Below are 24955 nucleotides of genomic sequence, written 5' to 3'. Positions count from 1 at the left end.
GTGGAAAGGGAAGGAATAAGCTAAGCGGAAGGGAATACGGGAACTGGGAGGGAAAGGGGTAAGATAGGGGGAGGAACTCTAAGGGGGGGGAGGGACACTAAAAAGGAGGGCCGTGAGAAGCAAGGGGTGCTCACAAGCTTAATACTTGGAAGGGGGGGAAAGGGGAAAGAAGGGAGGAAAGCATAAACCGGGGTTAACAAGATGGCAAGTAATACAGAATTGGTCATTCTAACCATAAACGTGAACGGGGTAAACTCCCCCATAAAGAGGAAGCGGTTAGCAGAATGGATTAAAAGCCAGAATCCTACAATATGTTGTTTACAGGAAACACACCTGAAGCGGGGAGATACATGCAGGTTAAAGGTAAAAGGTTGGAGCAAAATCTACTATGCTTCAGGTGAAGTCAAAAAAGCAGGGGTAGCCATCCTGATCTCAGATCAAGCTAAAGCAAAAATTGACCTAATTAAAAGAGATAAGGAAGGACACTATATCTTGCTAAAGGGTAGCATGGATAATGAAGCACTATCTATATTAAACATATATGCACCAAGTGGGGTAGCATCTAAATTCTTAAAAGAGAAACTAAGAGAGCTGCAAGAAGAAATAGACAGTAAAACTATAATAGTGGGAGATCTTAACCTTGCACTCTCAGAATTAGATAAATCAAACCAGAAAATAAATAAGAAAGAAGTCAAAGAGGTAAACAGAATACTAGAAAAGCTAGATATGATAGATCTCTGGAGAAAATGTAATGGAGACAGAAAGGAATACACTTTCTTTTCAGCAGTTCATGGAACCTATACAAAAATTGACCATATATTAGGACATAAAAACCTCAAACTCAAATGTAGTAAGGCAGAAATAGTAAATGCATCCTTTTCAGACCACGATGCAATGAAAATTACATTCAACAAAAAAGCAGGGGAAGTAGACCAAAAAATAATTGGAAACTAAATAATCTCATACTAAAGAATGATTGGGTAAAACAGCAAATCATAGACATAATTAATAACTTCACCCAAGAAAACGATAATAATGAGACATCATACCAAAATGTATGGGATGCAGCCAAAGCGGTAATAAGGGGAAATTTCATATCTCTAGAGGCCTATTTGTATAAAATAGAGAAAGAGAAGGTCAATGAATTGGGTTTGCAATTAAAAATGCTAGAAAAGGAACAAATTAAAAACCCCCAGTCAAACACTAAACTTGAAATTCTAAAAGTAAAAGGTGAGATCAATAAAATTGAAAGTAAAAAAAACTATTGAATTGATTAATAAAACTAAGAGTTGGTTCTATGAAAAAACCAACAAAATAGACAAACCCTTAGTAAATCTGATTAAAAAAAGGAAAGAGGAAAATCAAATTGTTAGTCTTAAAAATGAAAAGGGAGAACTCACCACTAACGAAGAGGAAATTAGAGCAATAATTAGGAGTTACTTTGCCCAACTTTATGCCAATAAATTCGACAACTTAAATGAAATAGAAAAATACCTCCAAAAATACAGCTTGCCCAAACTAACAGAGGAAGAAGTAAATATCCTAAACAGTCCCATCTCAGAAAAAGAAATAGAACAAACTATCAATCAACTCCCTAAGAAAAAATCCCCAGGACCAGATGGATTTACATGTGAATTCTACCAACATTTAAAGAACAATTAACTCCAATGTTATATAAACTATTTGAAAAAATAGGGATTGAAGGAGTCCTACCAAACTCCTTTTATGACACAGATATGGTACTGATACCTAAACCAGGTAGGCTGAAAACAGAGAAAGAAAATTATAGACCAATCTCCCTAATGAATATTGATGCTAAAATCTTAAATAAAATATTAGCAAAAAGATTACAGAAAATTGTCACCAGGATAATACACTATGACCAAGTAGGATTTATACCAGGAATGCAGGGCTGGTTCAATATTAGGAAAACTATTAACATAATTGACTATATCAATAACCAAACAAACAAAAACCACATGATCATCTCAATAGATGCAGAAAAAGCATTTGATAAAATCCAACATCCATTCCTAATAAAAACACTTGAGAGCATAGGAATAAATGGACTTTTCCTTAAAATAGTCAGGAGCATATATTTAAAACCATCAGTAAGCATCATATGCAATGGGGAAAAACTGGAACCTTTCCCAGTAAGATCTGGAGTAAAGCAAGGTTGCCCACTATCACCATTATTATTTAATATCGTATTAGAAACACTAGCCTCGGCAATAAGAGTCGAGAAAGATATAAAAGGAATTAGAGTAGGCAATGAGGAAACCAAACTATCACTCTTTGCAGATGATATGATGGTATACCTAGAGAACCCCAGAGATTCTACCAAAAAGCTATTGGAAATAATTCATAATTTTAGCAAAGTAGCTGGCTACAAAATAAATCCCCATAAATCCTCAGCATTTTTATACATCACCAACAAAACCCAACAGCAAGAGATACAAAGAGAAATTCCATTCAGAATAACTGTTGATACCATAAAATATTTGGGAATCTATCTACCAAAGGAAAGTCAGGAATTATATGAGCAAAATTATAAAAAAGTCTCCACACAAATAAAGTCAGACTTAAATAATTGGAAAAATATTAAGTGCTCTTGGATCGGCCGAGCGAACATAATAAAGATGACAATACTCCCTAAACTAATCTATTTATTTTGTGCTATACCAATCAGACTTCAAGAAAATATTTTATTGATCTAGAAAAAATAACAACAAAATTCATATGGAACAATAAAAAGTCGAGAATCTCAAGGGAATTAATGAAAAAAAAATCAAATGAAGGTGGCCTAGCTGTACCTGATCTAAAATTATATTATAAAGCAGCAGTCACCAAAACCATTTGGTATTGGCTAAGAAATAGATTAGTGGATCAGTGGAAAAGGCTAGGCTCACAAGACAGAATAGTCAACTATAGCAATCTAGTGTTTGACAAACCCAAAGCCCTAACTTCTGGGAAAAGAATTCAATATTTGATAAAAACTGCTGGGATAATTGGAAATTAGTATGGCAGAAATTAGGCATGGACCCACACTTAACACCATATACCAAGATAAGATCAAAATGGGTCTATGACCTAGGCATAAAGAACGAGACTATAAATAAATTAGAGGAACATAGAATAGTTTATCTCTCAGACTTGTGGAGGAGAAAGAAATTTGTGACCAAAGATGAACTAGAGACCATTACTGATCACAGAATAGAAAATTTCGATTACATCAAATTAAAAAGCCTTTGTACAAATAAAACTAATGCAAACAAGATTAGAAGGGAAGCAACAAACTGGGAAAACATTTTCACAGTTAAAGGTTCTGATAAAGGCCTCATTTCCAAAATATATAGAGAACTGACTCAAATTTATAAGAAATCAAGCCATTCTCCAATTGATAAATGGTCAAAGGATATGAACAGACAATTTTCAGAGGATGAGATTGAAACTATTACCACTCATATGAAAGAGTGTTCCAAATCATTATTGATCAGAGAAATGCAAATTAAGACAACTCTGAGATACCACTACACACCTGTCAGATTGGCTAAGATGACAGGAAAAAATAATGATGAATGTTGGAGGGGATGCGGGAAAACTGGGACACTAATGCATTGTTGGTGGAGTTGTGAACGAATCCAACCATTCTGGAGAGCAATCTGGAATTATGCCCAAAAAATTATCAAAATGTGCATATCCTTTGATCCAGCAGTGTTTCTATTGGGCTTATATCCAAAGAAATACTAAAGAAGGGAAAGGGACCTGTATGTGCCAAAATGTTTGTAGCAGCCCTGTTTGTAGTGGCTAGAAACTGGAAAATGAATGGATGCCCATCAATTGGAGAATGGCTGGGTAAATTGTGGTATATGAATGTTATGGAATATTATTGTTCTGTAAGAAATGACCAGCAGGATGAATACAGAGAGGCTTGGAGAGACCTACATGAACTGATGCTAAGTGAAATGAGCAGAACAGGAGATCATTATACACTTCGACAACGATATTGTATGAGGACATATTTTGATGGAAGTGGATTTCTTTGACAAAGAGACCTGAGTTTCAATTGATAAATGACGGACAAAAGCAGCTACACCCAAAGAAAGAACACTGGGAAACGAATGTGAACTATCTGCATTTTTGTTTCTCTTCCCGGATTATTTATACCTTCTGAATCCAATTCTCCCTACGCAACAAGAGAACTGTTCGGTTCTGCAAACATATATTGTATCTAGGATATACTGCAACATATCCAACATATAAAGGACTGCTTGCCATCTAGGGGAGGGGGTGGAGGGAGGGAGGGGAAAAAAAATCGGAACAGAAATGAGTGTAAATATAATGTAATTATTAAATAAAAAAATTTAAAAAAAAAAAAAAAACAGTCATTGTATACCTGTGAAACCTGGAAAGTATATGCCATGCCAGGAAACTGAATTGCTTCCATTTGAATTGCCTTAGGAAGAGTCTGAAGATCACCTAGCAGGTTAAGTTACCAGACATTGAGGTTCTTCCTTGAACTAAATTATCAAGTATTCAAACTCTGCTGCAGAAAGCACAACTCTGCTGGGCTGCCTGCATTTGAAAATAGTCTGCTTAAAAGACCATTTTATGGAGAATTTACACAGGGTAAGTGCTCACAACGTAGTCAGAAAAAAAAAATAAGGCAAGGATATTCTCAAGGTGTCTCCTATGAACTTTGGAATTGATTAGATGACATGGCAGAAAATGGCACAGAACTGCCCAGAATGGCATGACTTCATCAATAAAGGTGTGAGCAAAATTGAAGTAGCTCAGAAGTACAAGACGTGGAAAATGAGAGAATCTACCCCAATGTTCACATGAATTATTTGTGTCTGACTTGTGGGAGAGCATTCCAAGCTTGGATTGGTCTGATTAGTTACAATCAGATATATTGTAACTTGATCTAACAGCGTTGTCATTTTGGTCCTCTTCAAGAACTAAGGATAACAATGATGGATTGTCTTGAATGAAAAATAAAACAACCTTATTTTATCTGACCTTTCCTAAAAAAAAAATAAATAAAATAAAATAAAATAAAATTAATTCACATTTTTCTGGGAGGTTTTAGTTGTAGGAGCTTTGACTTTGTTATCTTTCTCTAAGTGTATTTTGAGTTTACTTGTCACGATAGTAACTTTCTTTGGTCAGAATTTTTTTCTATTATTTGCTCATTTTTCCATCCTATTCTTTGACTTTTAACTCTTTCTTAAAGGAGGGCACCAATTCCAGGGTAGAAAGCACACTGATCCACATTTATGGGATACTTATTTTCAGAAATACTTCTAGAAACCTGTAAGGTTTTCAATTCTTCCAAGGTAGTATGATATCAGGTGAGGTGTTTGCTGCTGTTCTGGCCTATGCTCTAGTCTATGAGTGACCACAAGTACTACTTTCTACTGTGTAATTATGAGGAGGATTCCTGCTCCCTTGCAGTCAGAAGCGTTGGAGCACCAGTACTCCTTCTTGTCTGCAACTGTCATCCAGGACCATGACTTAGATCCAAGTATGGGGGAAAAAAACAACAGAATCCTGCCTAGTATTATCAAAGGGATCCCTGTAATCTTCTGTTTAATTGTTCATCCCCTTTACCATCTATGGTCTGATAGTGCTCAAAATCGCTATTCCTGCTGCTGATTTTGTAGTTCACAAAGCCTACCCCTGATTTTCTAGGTCCAGGGCTATGCTAGTGTAGTCTGTACTGCACTGTGCTTTACTGCACTGTGCTTTACTCTTACCCAAGTGGAACAAACCTTTCCTGCTAACCTTCTAAGTTTACTCTGGTATCTGTGGACTGAGAAGTCTGACAATTGCCATTGTTGCCTCTAATTTGGTCACCTCAAAGCCTATTTCTGATTTGCTAAGCCCTGATCTGTGCTGGGGCAGCCTGAGATGGATTGTACTCCACTCACCCTGATACAGTAGATCTTTCCTGACAACCTGCTAAATTGTCTTAAGTTGGAAAATTGTTTCATTCCATCCTTTCATGGGTACTGGCACTCTAGAATTTGTTTAGAATAATTATTTAAAGGTATTTGAAGTGGTGAGGGAGGAGGAGAGCTCAAATGAATCCCTGCGTTTATTCCATAATATTGGTTCCTTGCCTCTGGTTTTGATTTTAAAAGAAAGGATGCTCATAAATCCATCCATCAACTTCTGCAATCTAGGATTTCATGTAATTAAAAATAGGCTTTAATAGATATTTATAGAAATGGCCATATACTGCTGGATGAAATAATCCAATTTTGAACCAATTAATTTTGCAATGATTTGAATACTAAAAGTAGATTTCACTCTATGTTGTACATGTATAAGATACAATAATATATGTCAGAGTTGGGGCAAATAGATGGCATGGTGAATAGTGTCAGGCCTGAAAACAGGAAGAATTAAAAAATCTTCCTAAATTTAAATCTGGCCTCAGACACAAATTGGCTTGTGGTTTTTTGATACCATTGCAATTGTTTGATTTCTTTCTTAAATCTGACATGAAAATTTAGAAGCTATTACCATTTAAATGTATTTGGGATTATTTTTCTTTAGATGTTTTTTTTTTAGTCATCACAACCCTATTTGTCTCAATTTCTCATCTATAAAATGAGTTTGAAAAGAAAATGACAAACTATTCCAGTATCTTTGCCAAGAATACCCCAAAAGGAATCACAAATACTCAGAAATGACTGAAATAGAGCTGAAATAAATCTTAGTTCACTTTTTCTCTTCTCAAACTTATATGTTACTTCTTACTTTGCATAGTCCCTGATACATAGTAGGTGTTTAATAAATGTTTACTGATTGATTATTGATATTGCTATCTTTATACCTAAACTGTATAATATATATTTTTACACTTGTTATGGCTCTCTATTACTCCTAAAGAGTAGTATATTGTTTCTTTTTTTTTTTTTTATTTGTAACTCTATCCTCCACTAGAGGGCCTATTTCACAGACCATTATTTATCTTAAGTGGGGCAATAAAAATTTTGAATGGTATTGCAAGTATAGAGTCAGAATTGTTATTACACAAAGATATGGTAATGTTTCTCCTTTGTTTTTAATCATTTTAATAATCATTCCTGATGAATTTGGAAGAGGCAGTTATGACCACAGAAATTTATTAGGTCTTTTGAAACCATTGCAATTATTTGATTTCTTTCTTAAATCTGATATGATAATTTAGAATCTATTACCATTTAAATGTATTTGGGATTATTTTTCTTTAGATTTTTTTTTTACTTGTAAAATTTATTTACTCCGCTAGAGTTATCTCTTTTAGTTAAAAAGCATTTATTAAGTGCCTACTATGTTCCAAGAACTATACTAGATGCTAGTAATGTAAAGACAGACCATGAAACTTTATTCCCTTCCCTTCCATTTTAGTGGAAGGAACCAACTTGTAATGCAACATGTATACATATGTATGTCTGTATAGATTACTTTATATGTATGTGCGCACATAATGTTAAATATGTAGTAGTTTCCAGTATGAAGAAACTATAAACTGTGTGGGATTTGGTTCTTGTAAAAGATGCATTTGAATTGAACCTTAAAGGAAACTAAGTAAGGTGGAGATGAAGAGGGAGGACATTCTAAAAATGAGAGATGATCTGTGCAAAAGCACCTTGAGAGAAGAATAGATTACAATAGAAATATCAAATAGGGCTATTTATCCAGAATGTAGAGTTCATGGAGAACAATGTGTAATAAAACTACTATGGTAGACTAAATCTAGGAAACTGGACAGAATGTTTCTTCATTTGGCATACTTTATTGTTCCATTTGCCCAGTGTGAATGTTTTCATATTCTGTGCTGAGATAACCTTTAGGTTCCTTCAGGTATTTTTTTCTCTTCCCTTACTTTCTTTTGTTTCCTGAATTTCTTCTAGTTTTAACTATTTCTGTCTCCCTTGTTCTATTAACCAATTTATCCAAAATATCTACTTGAAAAAAATTTCTCTAACTTCAATTCATTTTTTATCTTCATCATTGCTTTCTTTTTTATTATGTATATTACTTTGTATTCACAGATCCAGAAAATGCTGTTATTAAATTGCTCTATGAATTATTTTTTAACATTTCAGGGTAACAGTAGTTAGGAAGAGTATGACATAGGTGTAATGATAACATTTTAGTACTGGATTTTTTTTTTCTGGTGACTTATATTGGCAGATAATTTTGTACCTGAACTTTTCCTGGTTTTTGTTTCATCTACAATTTTTTTGTAGATGGAAATGGAGGGAAGAACCATTTCAAACTTCAATCTCTATTGATTTTGAGATACTTCTTTTTTATCAGATATCTTTTTATTTAAATTAGCAATTGAAATTAGATTTTGAAAAAGTCATTTTATCTTTGTGGATGAAATGGAGAAAAATGAATCTGGAACTGATGGAATAGCTGAACATACAGAGGAATCATTAATGGGATACTACCATTTTAGAAGAAGACTTCTAATTTTCCTAAAAATTACTTTAATGATTAAGGTGATGTCATAGTTGACTTTATTGCCAAATTTGTTGATGTCACAAAGCTCAAAAAATAAAACATTGGATAATTGTGCCAATTTGTGTGTTGTAAAGAGACAAGGGGACAAGTATTTATTAACTATTAACTATATACCACTTACTGAGTTGAGTGGTTAACAAACTTTATCTCATTTGATCCTCACAACAATCCTATGAAATTTTTGCTATTATTATCATCACTTTATAGATGAGGAAACTGAGGCAGATAGCATTTAAGTAATTTGCCCAAGTTCATACAACTAATAAATATCTAAGCTGGATTTAAACTCCAGTCACCCTTGCTTCAAGAACAGTGATTTATATACACCCTGCCTAATGATGGGCAATTGTTTTAGTTCCAAGTTTGTAACTACTGGACTTTATGATGAGCACATTTTTTTTTCACATTTTAAGATGGTTTATAAAGAAACATAAAAACAACTAATTTCTCTTTTCTTTCTTTCTGTAGCTTGAAGGGAGCAGATGCTGGCAATGGGATCAGAGTATTTGTACCAGATATTGGAATGTTCATTGCTAGTTTGACCACATGGCTCGTTTGCAGAAATATTGTACAGAAGCCAGTGCCAGAAGATGCAGCCCAGTACAACATGCAATTTGAAAATGAAGAAATGGTATTATTCTTTTGTGTATTTTTTTCACATTTTCTGATTTTAAAAAAATGAAACATTTATATACACCATTTTATCAAATGTCATCTAAAATTACTAATGTTTGAAACATATCAAACATAATGTTTAAAATGCAGTTTTTAAGTCAAATTGGTTTGGAGTTCTTAGATACTATAAAACTAATGTTTGTATAGGATTAGTAAAATATATCACATTTACTAAGAACAATGTATTTTTACTTAGAAGATAGACACTTCAGCTTTGTTTCCATTACATTTAGAAGTAGTTTTGTATGATTTTGGTATGTTTAGAACAAGTTATTTTAAATCACCCAGTTGCTCAAGAGAGTTAATATGTGAAAAATTACTGGGAAAGGACAAGGATTGGGAAAGAACTAAAGGACTCCCTGAACCTTATGTTGCTTCATTAATGGTTTCTTGATTACCTGCTACTTTATAAGAGTATATATTCATTTTGTTATTTAGAGCTCTTCATATTATTTCTCAACCTTGTAGTAGAACACAGCCAATGTTTAGGAGCTATAGGAAAAGCTTTCTAATATTTGGCAAGATAACCTATAAAGGGATCTAGGGAGCCCCTAAAGACAAAGATGGTATAATATAAACATTTGAGTGAGTGTCTAAGTTTATGAGATAATTTTCATTTTCTATCATCCTAAGAATTATGAATTTTTATATATGTATATATGTGTGTTTGTATCTATATCTATGCAGAAAGAGAGAGACAGAGACAGAGGAAATAAATTTTAAATTTTATATATTGTATTGCCTTAGAGCTGTGAGAGTTTGCAATGCAATTAAATATGGCAGGAGCTAAGATATATAAAACAGGACTCAAATTAAAGTTCATTAAAAATCAAACTAGAGCAACAAATTTTCATGAGGGAAAAGTATTGATTGTGCTAAATATTTCTTAGCCTTTGAGGAAGACAGTTGCCTGTGGTACACACACACATATGCTTTATATGTGCATATGTGTATGTGTATTTATGGATATGCACACACAAGTACATGTATAATCAAACATTGTACATCAAACCAGTATATTCCCTGAACTGTGCAAAATAAATGAATAAATAAATGATATTGAGAAGATGGATCTGAAAATCAGAGTGCCTGCCACCCTTCTGCCAATGTATAAGCTCATCCATGATTATGAGACTCAACTTTCTTTTTTTATTTAAAAATAGATTTTCATGAACCAATTGCATAGCACATTAGTAAATATTTGTTGAAAAGAATAACTAATGGTTGAAGCAATATATGCAATTCTTAATAGGGACATTTCTAGTCAGTTACACTGAAGAGAAAATAAATGCTGATTTTTCCTTTATTGAAAAAACAGAAGAAATCCAATTGATTTGACAATAAGTCTAGAGAGAAATGTCTGATGGGCTGTGAATAAATAGAAACAAATACACTTGTTTTTATTTTAATTTCAACATTTCTCTGGCAGAGTTGCATTGTTAACAGCTCTGCTACAAAATGAAAGCATCATTAAAGGAAAAGGCTACTGTCTCTGTGGTTGTGAGGCTGACAAGTCACCTGAAAGGCCAGATGCAAAAATGCCCACTGTGCATTTACCTCTTTTATGTTCTTAGAGTTTAAAAATGAGGTATAATCTAAATTGGCTACCCCCATGCTTTTCAGAAATTTATGAGAAAATCCAAGGCCCATTTGTTTTTAACGAGAAGTAATCTGTTCAATCCATATATATTTCCATCTGAAACTCCTGAAGATTGGTGCATTTCCCAGGGATTCAAGAATTCCTCTCATTCAGTCAGTCAGTCTATGCCCAAATTTTTGCTGAAACAAAGCCAGATTTCATTCCTTATTACAACTAGATTTCCAGGACATAAGATTCAGAAAAATCTGGTCAATTTTTTAACTCAGCCAACAGACTGGAGCTTGATTTAAGGGCATAATTAGGTGAAACTGTAACTTTGTTATAAAACGGCAAAGAATGTATTGGTAAACATCTTTCCTAAAAAGGTGATAGAGATGGGTAGTAGAGAAAGATATGCAAGTACTGTGGTCTCCTCAGTATCTTTTTACTTGAATTCTGTCTTCTCCTGGAAGTGAGATGTGCCTATCATTCATCCCTTTTCTCTCAACTACTGACCTACATCCTAGGAATTTCTATGAGAGTCCAAGATTGGGAGCATTCTGGGATAACCCAGAATTGAACAGAAATTGAACAGCTGGGTCCATTTGACCAATCTTTGAACAGCTAAATATTCTCAAAAAATTTGGCAATTATTTAATAACTGTAGAACTTCTCCCAGTTATGTCTTAACTTGATTTGTTCTCTCAGAGGATACTATTAATCTACATATTACTCTATATTGTATTTATCAAGGATATAAATATATGCATGAGATACTTAATTAGTAAAAGCATTTAGAACTTTGGAGAAAGAGAGGGGCAACCAGGTGGCATATCACCTTAGGCAAGGCACTTAAACTTTATCTGTCTAAGTTTCCTCATATGTAAAATGGAGACCATAAGAGTACCTATATCCTAGGGTTTGTAAGGTACTTACGCTTAGTAAATGTTTGTTCCTTTCCCCCTTTATCAAATAACATTTTGTAAACAGCTGATACAATGGGATCTACACTTATACTCCTTATATTTATACTGTACTTATATTTATAGTTCTGTAACCATGAAGATGAAATCTGCAGAAAACTGTCAACACATGCTTGCTCATTTGTTTTTCAAGTAAAACCTTGAAAGGTTGTTAGACCACTTTCTGTCATAGTCCTCTTTGAGAATGATGGACAAACAATGACCTGTGTGAGTAAATCTGGCCTAGAATTGATCAATTAGAAGACTACTTCCTTCCCTCCCTCCTTCCTTCCTTCCCTCCCTCTCTTCCTTCCTTGCTTCCTTACTTTCTTCCTTCCTTCCTTCTTTTCTTCCTTCCTTTCTTTCTTCTTTCCTCTCTTCCTTCCTTTCTTCTTTCCTTCCTTCCTTCTTCCCTTTCTCCCTCCCTTCCTCTCTCCCTGCCTATCTTCTTTCTTTCCTCCCTCCTTCCTTCCTTCTTCCTCCCTTCCTCCTTCCCTCCCCTTTTCCCTCCCTCCCTCCTTTCCTTCCTTCTTTCTTTCCTTCTTTTCCTCCTTCCTTTGCTACCTCCTTTCCTTCTTCCCTCCTCTGTCCATATAGGGTGCTGCCTAGAGATGCTCTTAAAATATTTTATTTGTCTTTTGCATCTCTGAACCCTCCCAAGATATCTTGGGGTTTACTGGTTAGATTTCTTTCTTAAGGACCAGGCCTTAAACCAAAACCAATCTGATTCTAAAAGAGCACCAATAGGTCATAGGCCAAGCCCCATTTGGTCATTGTTTGGATCCTCAATGACTTGAATTGAATGTAAATTTCTACTTTGACCAGAAACACTGAAGGTCTTCATTTCTTAGATTCATTCACTCATTTATTTATGTATTTAGATTTTTTTTGGATTAATATAAAAAGAGAAACCTGCCTCAATTGCTACCCAGCCTTAGTCACTGAATTGGTGCAGCTTCAGTTAAATTGAGACCTTAGCTTAAGCAAGCCATAGTCTCCCATTTCACCCAGGGCCAAATCCAGGCAGCTTGATCTATATCTTGCCACTAGATCCAGATCCTCTGGAGGGGAAAATGAGTCAGGTGGCCTTACCCAGTCCTCCCTCACTTCAATACAATTCACTTGCATGTCATGACACCTTCTTGATGTCTTGATCCTCTTGGAGAATGAAGGAAAAAACAACAATATAACCAAGGAATCAGTCATAAAAGTTTTCATCAACCCACTGAGTCTTTCAGTTTAATTGTATTTTTGTGGGCAATTTCTTCTCAAGAAGAAGACTACTTGGAGTTCTGAACTATGCCATTCAAAAAGAGCATCTATCATGATTCCTTCAAATGCTAGACTTTTCAACTTCAGATGGGGACAGTGCCTCTGTATAATGCCTAAACTTTTGGTTTCTGCATGCTCATACTAATCAGTTTCATGTTGGGTATGATTCTACACACACATAATATTGCTCAAAATCTGTACCCAGAAGCTTCCAAAGCAGCAAACTACTACACATGTGCACTTAGACATATTCCAAAGTATAAATATTGGTTCAGACTATCTCAAGATTGACTCATATCTTAAGATGTAGATTCAACACAGTCACATCACTCTATAATACCTTGCTAGCCCAACACTTTCAGCATTTTGTATCCTTCTCTCCAAAATGCTAGTTTTCTGATTATACCTACTATATCCAGAGAACATAATATTTTACAGTGTCTTTATATTGTTTTACATCTCAGTAAATTAATTAATAACTAAGGTACACAATTGAGTTTATTTTTAATTCTGTCATGGGGCAATAGACTCTAGTTTCTTTGTGTGGTTCCATAACAAATTTATTCTGAAAAGTATGTTTTGCAATTCCCCATAGCTTTCTTTGTGACATTTCTACCAACTTTCTACAGATTTCATTTTTACCTCCTCTTTTATTGTTTTGATAAATGATGCTATCCATCTTATTCTTTCATTCTATATATAACATGCTGGTATGTTAGGATCAACTATTTGTCTAGCCAACACTACTTTTTCCACTCTCTATTGAGGTAAATTTTGCATCACTTAAACTTCTCTTAGAAAAGGTGCCCATCAATTGGAGGATGATTGAGTAAATTGTGGTATATGAATGTTATGGAATATTATTCTTCTGTAAGAAATGACCAGCAGGATGAATACAGAGAGGATTGACAAGACTTACATGAACTGATGCTAAGTGAAATGAGGAGAACCAGGAGATCATTATATATCTCAACAACGATACTGTATGAGGATGTATTCTGATGGAAGTAGATTTCTTCGACAAAGAGATCTAACTCAGTTTCAATTGATCAAGGATGGACAGAAGCAGCTACACCTAAAGAAAGAACACTGGGAAATGAATGTAAACTGCTTTTATTTTTGTTTTTCTTCCCAGGTTATTTTTACCTTCTGAATCCAATTCTCCTTGTGCAACAAGAGAACTGTTCGGTTCTGCATACATATATTGTATCTAGGATACACTGTAACATATTTAACTTGTATAGGACAACTTGCCATCTGAGGGAGGGGGTGAAGGGAAGGAGGGAAAAAGTCGGAACAGAAGTGAGTGCAAGGGATAATGTTGTAAAAAATTACCCAGGCATGGGCTCTGTCAATAAAAAGTTATTAAAAAAATAATAATAATTATGGTTTGGGGTGGCTAAATGGTGCAGTGATAGAGCACCAGCTCTGAATTCTGGAGGATCTGAGTTCAAATCTTGTCTCAGATACTTAGCACTTGCTAGCTGTGCAACCTTGGGCAAGTCACTTAAGCCTAACTGCCTCATCAAAAAAAAATATATATATATATATAGCAATGTAGTTATTAACCATATCTCCAGAGTGATAAGAAGATGCGTGTTACCTAGTTCCTGACAAAGAAGTGATAAACACAAGGTGCAGTGACACACATCTATGAAAAAAGCCATTGTGTGAATTGCTTTTTTTTTTGCTTGATTATGCATATTTTCTCTTTTTCCTCTTTCTGTTTTTAATAAGGAAGGTAGGGAGAAAGATGGTAGCAATAGTGAACATTCTATTATAATTATAATATTTTTTAAAATACACAAAACAAAAAAGGAAGTTCAGAAGGAAACACAAACAAGCAAGAAAAAGTTTAAAGAACCTTGTGGAATATATTTCATCCTCTTTTTTATCTTGTGCCCTCTGCATGGAAATATTCTTTTTGAGTTTAAATTTGGAATAAAAATAATTTTTAAAAATTATTCATGCCCTTTTCCCAATAATGAAATTGTTGTGCATACATAATAAAAGTAATCAAAAATTATAAGAAAAGTTATATCTGTTAAAAGATTTTCATTGAATCATCTTTGTCAATTAAGAAAATTTGAATGTAAATTTAATGCCTCAAGATAATTATATATACATATATATGTATATATATACATACACACACACACACATATAGCTGTATAAAACTTTTGCAAACTTTATGAAACTTTGGATTGGCATTTATTACTTACAAATAATATTTTCTAATATATTCTGATATTTTCCTATAATTTTATGATTATTAATGTCAAAACATAAAATGGAGACCTTTGTGTCCACCAAATTTTTTGCCACTGCCATCAAGATTGCACAGCGTTCATGTCTTCTATAACTCTAGGATCAAGTAAAACCTCTGAAATTTAAAGTCCTTTACAAATTAGCTCTAGTTTACCTTTCTGGATTTATTTTACAAAGAATTTATAATTTATTTATATTATTTATAATTCTACAAATAAATTTATTCATATAACTGCATCTATTGCTGTTCCTCACACAAACTACCCATCTTTAGCCTTGGTTTTCCTTGTTTTTCATATTTGAGATGTACTCTTCCCTGATTTGTTCCTCGTGGAATCCCTTATTTCTTTAAAGTGTTAGCTCACATAACACCTTTTAAAAGAAATTTTGACAAGTTTCCACAATCACTAGGGCCCTCCCAGTCTAAACCTATATTTATTTAGCAAATATTTTACAAATATTAATGTTACTGTTGTCTCTCCTGGTAGAATAAATGTGAACTAAATAACATCCTGGGTGGTTTCATTTTACTCCCATGGTACTTGGCACAGTGACTGGCACAGAGAAGACAAGACAATAAATATGTTAATTACTTGAATGATTGGCTTCATGATGGTGGAGAGTCCACAATTTTTTAAAAATTAGACAATTGTACTATTATGTCCATATTATTAAAGAAGCAAGAATCAATATATTTTCAGAGTTGAATGTCACAGATTTATTGACCCATTTCCCAAAATTAAAAGAAAATACCTCTCTCCTCTTCATGGTTTTCAATTCATTTAAATTCTATGTAGGAAAGATTTCATTATTCAAAGCCTGAATTTTCTCAGAAAGTGAATGTGGCGGGAACCTCAAAAATTATTTATATCAAGCATTGAAAAACATAGAATAGAATTCTTTATTCTTCTAGCAAATTTATTTATTTTCAATAAACATTAATTTATGAATCATAAAGGGAAAGAAAAATCACAGCAAAAGGGAAAAACCATGAATGAGAAAACAAAACAGAAAAAAAAAAGAAGTTAACATAGCATGTGTGATTTACATTCAGTCTTCTTAATTCTTTTTCTAGGTGCAGATGACATTTTCTGTCCAAAGTCTATTGAGATTGCTTTGGATTACTGAACCATTGAGAAGAACCAAATCTTTCATATGCTCATCACACATCCTTGCTCTTATTATGTACAATGTATTCCTGGTACTGATTGTTTGGCTCAGCATCAGTTCATGTAAATCTTTCCAGGCCTTTCTAAAATTAGCTTGTTCATCATTTTATATAGAACAATAATATTCCATTATCTTCATATACACAACTTGTTCCACAATTCCCCAGTTGATAGGCATCTACTCATTTTCCAATTTTTTGCTACCACAAAAATAGCTCCTACAAACATTTTTTGCACATGTGGGTCCTTTCCCTTCCTTTATGATCTTCTTGGCAAACAGACCCAGTAATGACACTGCTGGACCATTGAGCATAATTCCAAATTGTTCTCCAGATTGATCAGATTATTTCACACTTCCATTAGTGTCCCAGTTTTCCCATATTCTTTCCAAGATTTATCATTATCTTTTTCTGTCATCTTAAACAGTCTAAGAGAAATAAGGTAGTACTTCAGAATTGTTTTAATTTGTATTTTTCTAATCAATAGGGATTTAGAGCATTTTTTCATCTGACTATAAATGGTTTTAATTTTGTCATCTGAAAATTGTTTGTTCATATCCTTTCACCATTTATCAATTGGGAAATGGCTTTATTATTATAAATTTGATAGCATTCTTTATATATTCTAGAAATGAGACATTTATTAGAAATACTGGATGTAGAGATTTTCCCCCCAGTTTTGTATTTCCCTTTTAATCTTGTTTCTGTTGATTTTGTTTGTGCAATTTTTTAAATGTAATGTAATCAAAGTTATACATTTTTTTTCTTTCATAATGTTCTCTAATTCTTCTTTGGTCATAAATTCTTCACTTCTCCAAAGATCTGGTAGGTAAATTATTCTTTGCTGTCTTAATTTGTGTATGGTAGGATCCTTTACGCCCAAATCATGTACCCATTTTGACCTTATTCTGGCATGTGATGTGAGATGTAGGTCTATGTTGAGTTTCTGACATATTCTTTTCCAGTTTTCCCAGAAATTTTTGTCAAATAATGAGTTCTTATTCCAGAGGCTGGAATTTGGAGTTTTATCAAATACTAGATTATTATAGGTCTTGATTATTGTGTCATGTGTATCTAATCTATTCCACTGATCCACCACTCTATTTCTTAGCCATATCAAAGGGTATTAATGACTGATGCTTTATAATGTAGTTTTAGGTTTGGTACTGCTAAGCCACCATCCTTTGTATTTTTTTTCATTAATTTTCTGATTTTTTTACCTTTTTTTCTTCAAGATAAATTTTGTTATTATTTTTTCTAGCTCGATAAAATAATTTTTTGGCAATATGATTGATATGGCACTGAAAAAGTAGATAAATTTAGGAAGAATTGTCATTTTCATTATATTAGCTTGGCCTGTACATAAGCAATTGATATTTTTCCAATTGTTTATATTTCATTTTATTTGATAAGTGCTTTGTGATTATATCCATATAGTTCTTAGATTTGTCTTGGCAGGTAAACTGCTAAGTATTTTATTTTGTCTACAGTAATTTTAAATGGAATTTCTCTATCAGTTGCTGATGAACTGTCAGTAATAATATAGAAATTCTAATGATCTAATGATTCTTTTATATCTTGCAATTTTGTTAAAGCTGTGACTTGTTCAAATAGATTTTTAGATGATTTTCTAGAATTCTCTAGATATACTTATATCACATCATTTCCAAAGAGTGATAGCTTTTTTTGCTCATTGTTGATTCTAATTCATTTCATTTCTTTTTCTTCTCTAATTACAAAAACCAACATTTCTAGTACAATGTTGAATAATAATGGTGATAATAGACATCCTTGTTTTACCCCTGATCTTAATGAGAATGCATCCATATTCTCTCCATTACAAATAATGCTTGCTTTTTGTTTTAAATAAATAATGCCTATTATTTTAAGGAAAGCTCTCTTTATCCCTATGCTCTCTGGTGTTTTCAGTACGAATGGATGCTATATTTTGTCAAACACTCTTTCTATATCTATTGAGATTATCCTATGATTTCTGTTGGTTTTTTTTATTGGTATTGTCAATTATAGTAATATTTTCCTGATATTGAACAAGTCCTACATTGCTGGTATAAATCTCACTGTTTCATAGTGTGTTATTCTGCTCATAAATTGCTGTAATCTCTTTGATAATATTTTATTTAAGATTTTTGCATCAATATTCATTAGGGATATTGGGCTGTAATTTTCTTTCCATGTTTTGGCTCTTTCTGGTCTAGGTATCAGTACCATATTTGTGTCATAGAAGGATTTTGGCAGTACCCCTTCTCTACCAAACAGTTTACATAGTATTGGGATTAATTGCTCTTTAAATATTTGGTTGAATTCACTTGTGAGTCTATCTAGCCCTGGAATTTTTTTTAGGGAGATTATTATTGACTTGGTCAATTTCTTTTTCTAAAATGGGACTATTTAATTTATTTATTTCATCTTCTATTACTCTGGGCAATTCATCTTTTATAAATATTCATCCATTTCAAGTAGATTGTATCAGACTTGCTGCTATATAGTTGGGCAAAATAGCTCCTAATTATTGCCTTAACTTCTTTGTCATTGATGATAAGTTCACTCCTTTCATTTTTGATGCTGGTGATTTGGTTTTTCTTTTCTTTTTTTCACTAATCAAATTAACCAAAAGATTATGTATTTTGTTAGTTTTTTCATAAAACCAACTCTTGGTTTTATTTATTAGTTCAATAGTTTTCTTAGCTTTTATTAATCTCTCCTGAGTTTCAGAATTTCTAATGTGGTATTTAATTGGGAGTTTTTAATTTGTTTTTTTTCCTAGCTTTTTTAGTTGCAAACCCAGTTCATTGATCCCTGCTTTTTCTATTCTATTCATGTAGCTCTTTAGAGATATAAAATTCCTCCTAAGAACTATTTTGGCTGTATCCCATAGGTTTTGATATGTTGTTTCATTTTTGTCATTCTCTTGCATGAAATAATTGATTATTTCTGTGGTTTGTTGTTTGACTTACTCATTCTTTAGAATTAATTTCCAATTGCTTTTTAATCTATCTTCCCCTGTCCCTTTATTGAATATAATTGTTAGTGCTTTGTGGTCTGAAAAGGAAACATTTATTATTTCTGCTTTTCTGCATTTGATTGTGAGGTTTTTATGCCCTAATATATGGTCAACTTTTGTGTAGTTGCCATGTGCTACCAAGAAAAAGATATATTCCTTTCTGTTCCTATTCAATTTTTTTCAGAAGTCTATCATATCTAGGTTTTCTAGGATTCTATTTACTCCCCTAATTTTTTTCTTGTTTATTTTGTGCTTAGATTTGTCTGATTCTGAAAGAGAAAGGTTGAGGTCACCCTAATACTGTTCTGCTGTAGATTTCTTCCTTTAACTGGATTCTGATAGAGCTGATTTTAATCCTTTAGTTTCATTACTCTTAGACTAAATATTAGCTTAAGTTTGTATTCTGTGAGCTCATCTGGCTTGCCAATGCAGGGAGGCAATTCAGGAGTTATACTGTAGTGCTGGAAACCTTCTAGATAAAAATTGGATGAGTATGATCTATAAAATAAACAATCCATAAATAAATAAGTGGATCCTGGATGTAATGAAGATATAAGTAGGAGGTAAAGCAAATGTCTTTTGTTAAGTCATGTTTGAAGATTCTAACTTTTTAAGCAAATTTTTCTAGACTAGAACATCCATTTTTTCTCATTCAATATTATAGATAGTTTTGCAGGAAATGATATTTTTGGCCACAGGCTACTTCTTTTGATTGTCAATAGATATGATTCAAGGATCTGTGGTCTTTTATTGTGGCTGTTGCTAAGTTCTGTACAATTCTAATTGTAGTTCCAGCATATTTTAAGTTTTTTCTCATTTCTTGAAATATTTTTTCTCTTTGATCTAGGAGTTTCAAAATTTGTCAATAATATTCCTATGTGATGTCCATAAAGGATCTCTTTGAGGTAGTGACCAATAGGTTTTTTTTCTTAATTTCTATTTTCCCCTCATGTTTAATACTTTCAGGACAATTTTCTTGATTATTTCTTACATTATCAAGTCAAGATTTTTTTTCTTAGTCACAATTTTCAGGTAGTCCAATTATTCTTACATTTTCTCATCTTGATCTGTTCTGTAGATCTGTTGTTTTTCTTCTAATATGTTTCACATTCTGTTCTATTTTTCATTCTTTATAACCTTTTTTGTTATTTTTTGATCTCTCATAGATCCACTTGCTTTGCCTTGTTCAATTCTAATTTTTAAAGAATTGTTTTCATCTTTAAGAACCTGTATCTCCTTTTCTAATTAGTTAAGTTTTTTTCATAATCTTCTTGTTTTTCTTGGATAGGTTTGATTTCATGGAACACCTGCTAAGCTCATCTTATAGTTTGATTGATGACCACAAACAGCACTAGGAAGATAATTCTAACTATTGTAAAGACTGAAGATAAATTTCTCTAGCAAAGAAATAATTAAGTTTTTGATAACTTTTCCTTTTGTCCACTTCCCATTTTTCAAAGTAGGAAGTTCATTTAAACAGTTTGGTTTTAGATTATTGTATGTATTGATAAATAGATTTGAACATATATAAACTGCATATTGCATAATATGTATCTTCATGTACAATCATATATCTTTTTACATATATCTAAATTATAATCATTGTACATATGAGTTAATTATCTAAATAACCTATGCATTCTGTACATATGTATTTGTATCATGTCACTAATATGCTGCAATACAGCAAAAAACAACTAAGAAAATGTGTAGAAAACATGATGACTGAGTAAGGGGGAATCAACTTTTCCTAATTGTGGAATATTGGAACTATTGGAATAGTTCATACATTTATCTCACACCTTAAAGCTTTCAAAGAACTTCCCTAGAATGTGGGACAATCAGAGAAGGATAACATAGTGATTAAATCTTAAGGAATCATCTAATACAATACTCTACTGTTATAAATAAGTAAATCAAACCAGTATATTCTCTCAATTGTGCTAAGCAAAGAAAGAAAGAAATAATAATTTTGAGAAGATAGATTTGAAAATCACAGTGCCTGCTACCTTTCTACCATTATATAAGGCTAAGTCACAGATGAGACTTAGCCACCTTTTTCAGTTTAAAAATAGATTTCCATGAACGAATTGCATAGCACATAGTGTATACTTAGTAAATACTTCTTGAAAACTGAGTAATTTATGAATGAAACAATGTGTGCAGTTCATATTATTGAGAAAGTAACTTCCCTAAGGTCACAGAGGTAATAAGTTAGTCATTCAAATACATAGCTATAGATGCCAAGTGCATTCTACTCTATCATGTTAATGGCAACATAGGGAGTATAAGTAATACAAGTTTGGTTATCTCTATTTTTAGCCTGAGAAAAGTTAAACAAATTACCCAGCATCACACAGTAAGTGACTGAACAATGACATAAACCCAAACCTGAAAAAATGACAATATATGTTTTTCATCATTTTACAGTGATTTTTAATGTATTTGTTAGCTACCATGAATGGATTTTGTCATCTTATTACCTGATGAAAGGAAATGATATGGTCAACTAAGAAAATGATTTTTTAAAGACTATTGCATCTAGCTAGAGAAGAGAATCGTCTACTGGGAAATATTAAAGGTATTCAGAGAACAATTTTCAAGATTAACAACTCTGAGTTAGATTCTTTATATCCCCTCACCCCACATATCTCAGCAAGTACCAAGTTTTATTATTCTGCCTCTACTTCTCATGTATTCTTCCCACTCTCAAAGTCATCACTATAGATGGACTCTTATTGCCTCTTACCTGGACTTTGTAGTAACCTCTTAATTGTTCTTGTTACTTCAGTTTCTCCTCAAATTCGAGTTCTGTAATTTATTGCCTATGTGATTTTGGATTTTCTACAGAACCTCACTGGTTCTGTATCCACATTTGTAAAATAAAGATGTTGGATGAGGTGACATTTAAGATCCCTTTTAGCCTCACCTTATAAGGCTGAGTTCAAAAGAAAAGAAAATATAAAGATTGTCTTATACTCACTGATGATGCCTTTATATATCACATCAATTTCTAGTGTTCTGGAACTCATAGCAGTGGAAAAGAGATTAGTCTAATCATTCACACTGGAAAAACAAGTAGATGAAATACAGATATTGTTAGATAATGATATACAGTTGGATGAGCAGCCAAATAAATTAATTTATTTCAATGTTTATCTAAGACTGGCATTGCTGATGGATAATGAGTTGGGCTATAATTTATAAGAAAGAAGAGATTTGGCTGCATTGAATTTATAAAACAATGCCATGTTTTCATTGATTTCAAAACTTCCTCTTACTGCAGAATTTAACTCTTCATTATCAATATTCTACTAGTGATACAGTGTGGCTGTGAATCATGAAGCATCATGATTTCCAAAGAATTAATTGTGCTATTTCCCAAAAGTCAATGGAAAAATGCATGGTGGGTATATGTAAATTATAGCATGTTACCAATCGAGACTTGCCTCTGAGAAGTTTCATATGAGGTTTGTACATAAAATAGTATGTAAAGGTAAGGACAAAATCACTCCCACTCCACTTATTTCTTATACATTTATCAGGTGAGAACATATCTCTGTTGTTTAAGATCTGTGAACAAGTTTTGACACCTCAATAAGTACGATAGCAAATTTCTTTCATGTACCTAGAAACTTAATGATACTCTCTGTCTCTGGAGACTGTAGAAAAGCATAGAGCTAGTTGGAATTGCAGATTAGAAAGAGCAGAGGGCCAGGAGAAAGAATTCCAGCTGAATCCATGAGGAAAGAATGTTTGAAAGGAGGGAAGGAGAGTATCTTCATACCCTCCTACCCTTCCCTCCTCCTTCTTGACCAGAGAAGGAATTTATGAACTTCAGAAGATCTAGTAGATTATGGGACTTGCCTTCTTCCCATCAGCATCCTAGTAATATCCCCAGGACATCTGGTAGCAATTATTGCATCAGGAGTCAAGGGCAGACTAGATACAGTTCCAAGCACTCAAAAGGAAAAAGAAATGGAACATACCTAAAAGGAAGCATTTTAAAATCTCTAACAAATTAACCTATAAGAATGGTGTATCATTTGTGTTTTCAAAGTTTAAACACTTTTCCATCTCATCTCTTTATGTGCTTATGGGAGAACACATCACAAACTTTATTGACTATTCTTATTATATAATCATAGTTAATATTTCTAAAAGCTAATTAAGTGTATATTTTTGATATTAATAAATTACCTTGAAGATAAAGCACCTTGATGGGAGTTTGCAGAGAATAACATAAGAAAGACAACTCCTAAACCCCTATGATTACACATGAAAGGATGTAGTAGCTTCATTATGGGAACCTGTCTCCTCAAATGGAAAGGCTCAGAAAAAGAGGTGGGAAGGAGACTGGCCAAGATAGCAGTGTATAAGAAAGCAATGCAACCTTGCTCTTCCCAAGGAGATCCTGCATCAGAAATCTAAGGAGGGCACTAGACTGAATAATGAGTATAAAACTCAAAGAGCAAACAGTGAGTCTTTTTTTCTAACCTAGAAAGCAGGGTAGGAACCATCTGGTAATTATATCTCTCTGATCCTAGAACTGTATTGTGGCTCCAACATGGACTTATAAAGGTATCTGAAGTTAAATGTAGACCAAACTGAGGCTAAATTTCACAGCAACACTGATGCTAGATCCTAAACCTGTGTGCTTTTTAGGGAATAGAAACAATAATCAGCCTGCAAGTCTGTTTCTAATCTCAAAACTAGGTTAATCTTAAATGGATGTAGGAAGAGACCTGAAGCTAGATATATGCTGACTGGTTTTCAGGGCAAAGAGTGATTGCAGGGGTCAAGAATAAGATCCAGCCTGCAACTGGGTTGTGCTATCTAATGTGCACTTAGGAGATAATTTGTAGCTCTGAGGCAGAGCTTGGAATTAGCCTAGTGCAATGGAATGGCCAAAGAGTAGGAACAAAAATGAATAGTTGCTATGTAATACTAAATACTGAATAATTCCACAGATTCAGCTCTAAACCTAATCTGAAGACTGCAGCTAAATCACCTGCAGCTCAGGGAACTCAATCAAAGGGGCAATAGGAAGACATAATTTTGTCACTCTGAACTTGTTGAATCTTCTAGTTAGTTGACAGAGACCTCAAGTCAACAACAGTCTACTAAGGCTTCAACCATGGACAAACTCACAATTATGTTGTCCATACCTCAACTAAGGTGAGGATTTGAAAAGCTCAGACCAGAAAGGTATCAGACAGTTTTGTACACTCTTAAAGCTTGCAGGTCTCCAATCTGAGATCCTTGGAGAACATAGCACTCAGTCCTAGAAAAGAGAAGCAGCAGGACCCTAGTGGGTCCCTAGGACCAAAAGAGGACCAAAGGAGCCTTGATATTTCTTCCAGAACTGTGGAGAACCTGACACTAATAAAAAAAAATTATAGCTTGAAAAGACTAGAAAAATAAGTAAACAAAAAAAAATTCCCATCATAAAAATTTGTCATGAAGCCAGTAATGTCCAAAAC

The 24955-nt window shown here is 33.3% G+C and overlaps 1 protein-coding gene across 1 annotated transcript in view; it reads left to right on the top strand.

Moving 5' to 3' along the window:
• PIEZO2 (piezo type mechanosensitive ion channel component 2) overlaps positions 1-24955 on the top strand; it is a 271682-nt gene that overhangs the window by 62329 nt on the left and 184398 nt on the right. Inside the window, exon 2 of the mRNA XM_051973830.1 lies at positions 8995-9157. Coding sequence (XP_051829790.1) covers positions 9050-9157 — 108 coding nt within the window. The 5' untranslated portion in view covers positions 8995-9049. The remainder of the gene's footprint in view (positions 1-8994; positions 9158-24955) is intronic.

Source organism: Antechinus flavipes, chromosome 1 (genome assembly GCF_016432865.1).
Source record: "Antechinus flavipes isolate AdamAnt ecotype Samford, QLD, Australia chromosome 1, AdamAnt_v2, whole genome shotgun sequence".
Classification (NCBI taxonomy): domain Eukaryota; kingdom Metazoa; phylum Chordata; class Mammalia; order Dasyuromorphia; family Dasyuridae; genus Antechinus; species Antechinus flavipes.
This window is presented reverse-complemented; position numbering and strand designations above follow the sequence as displayed.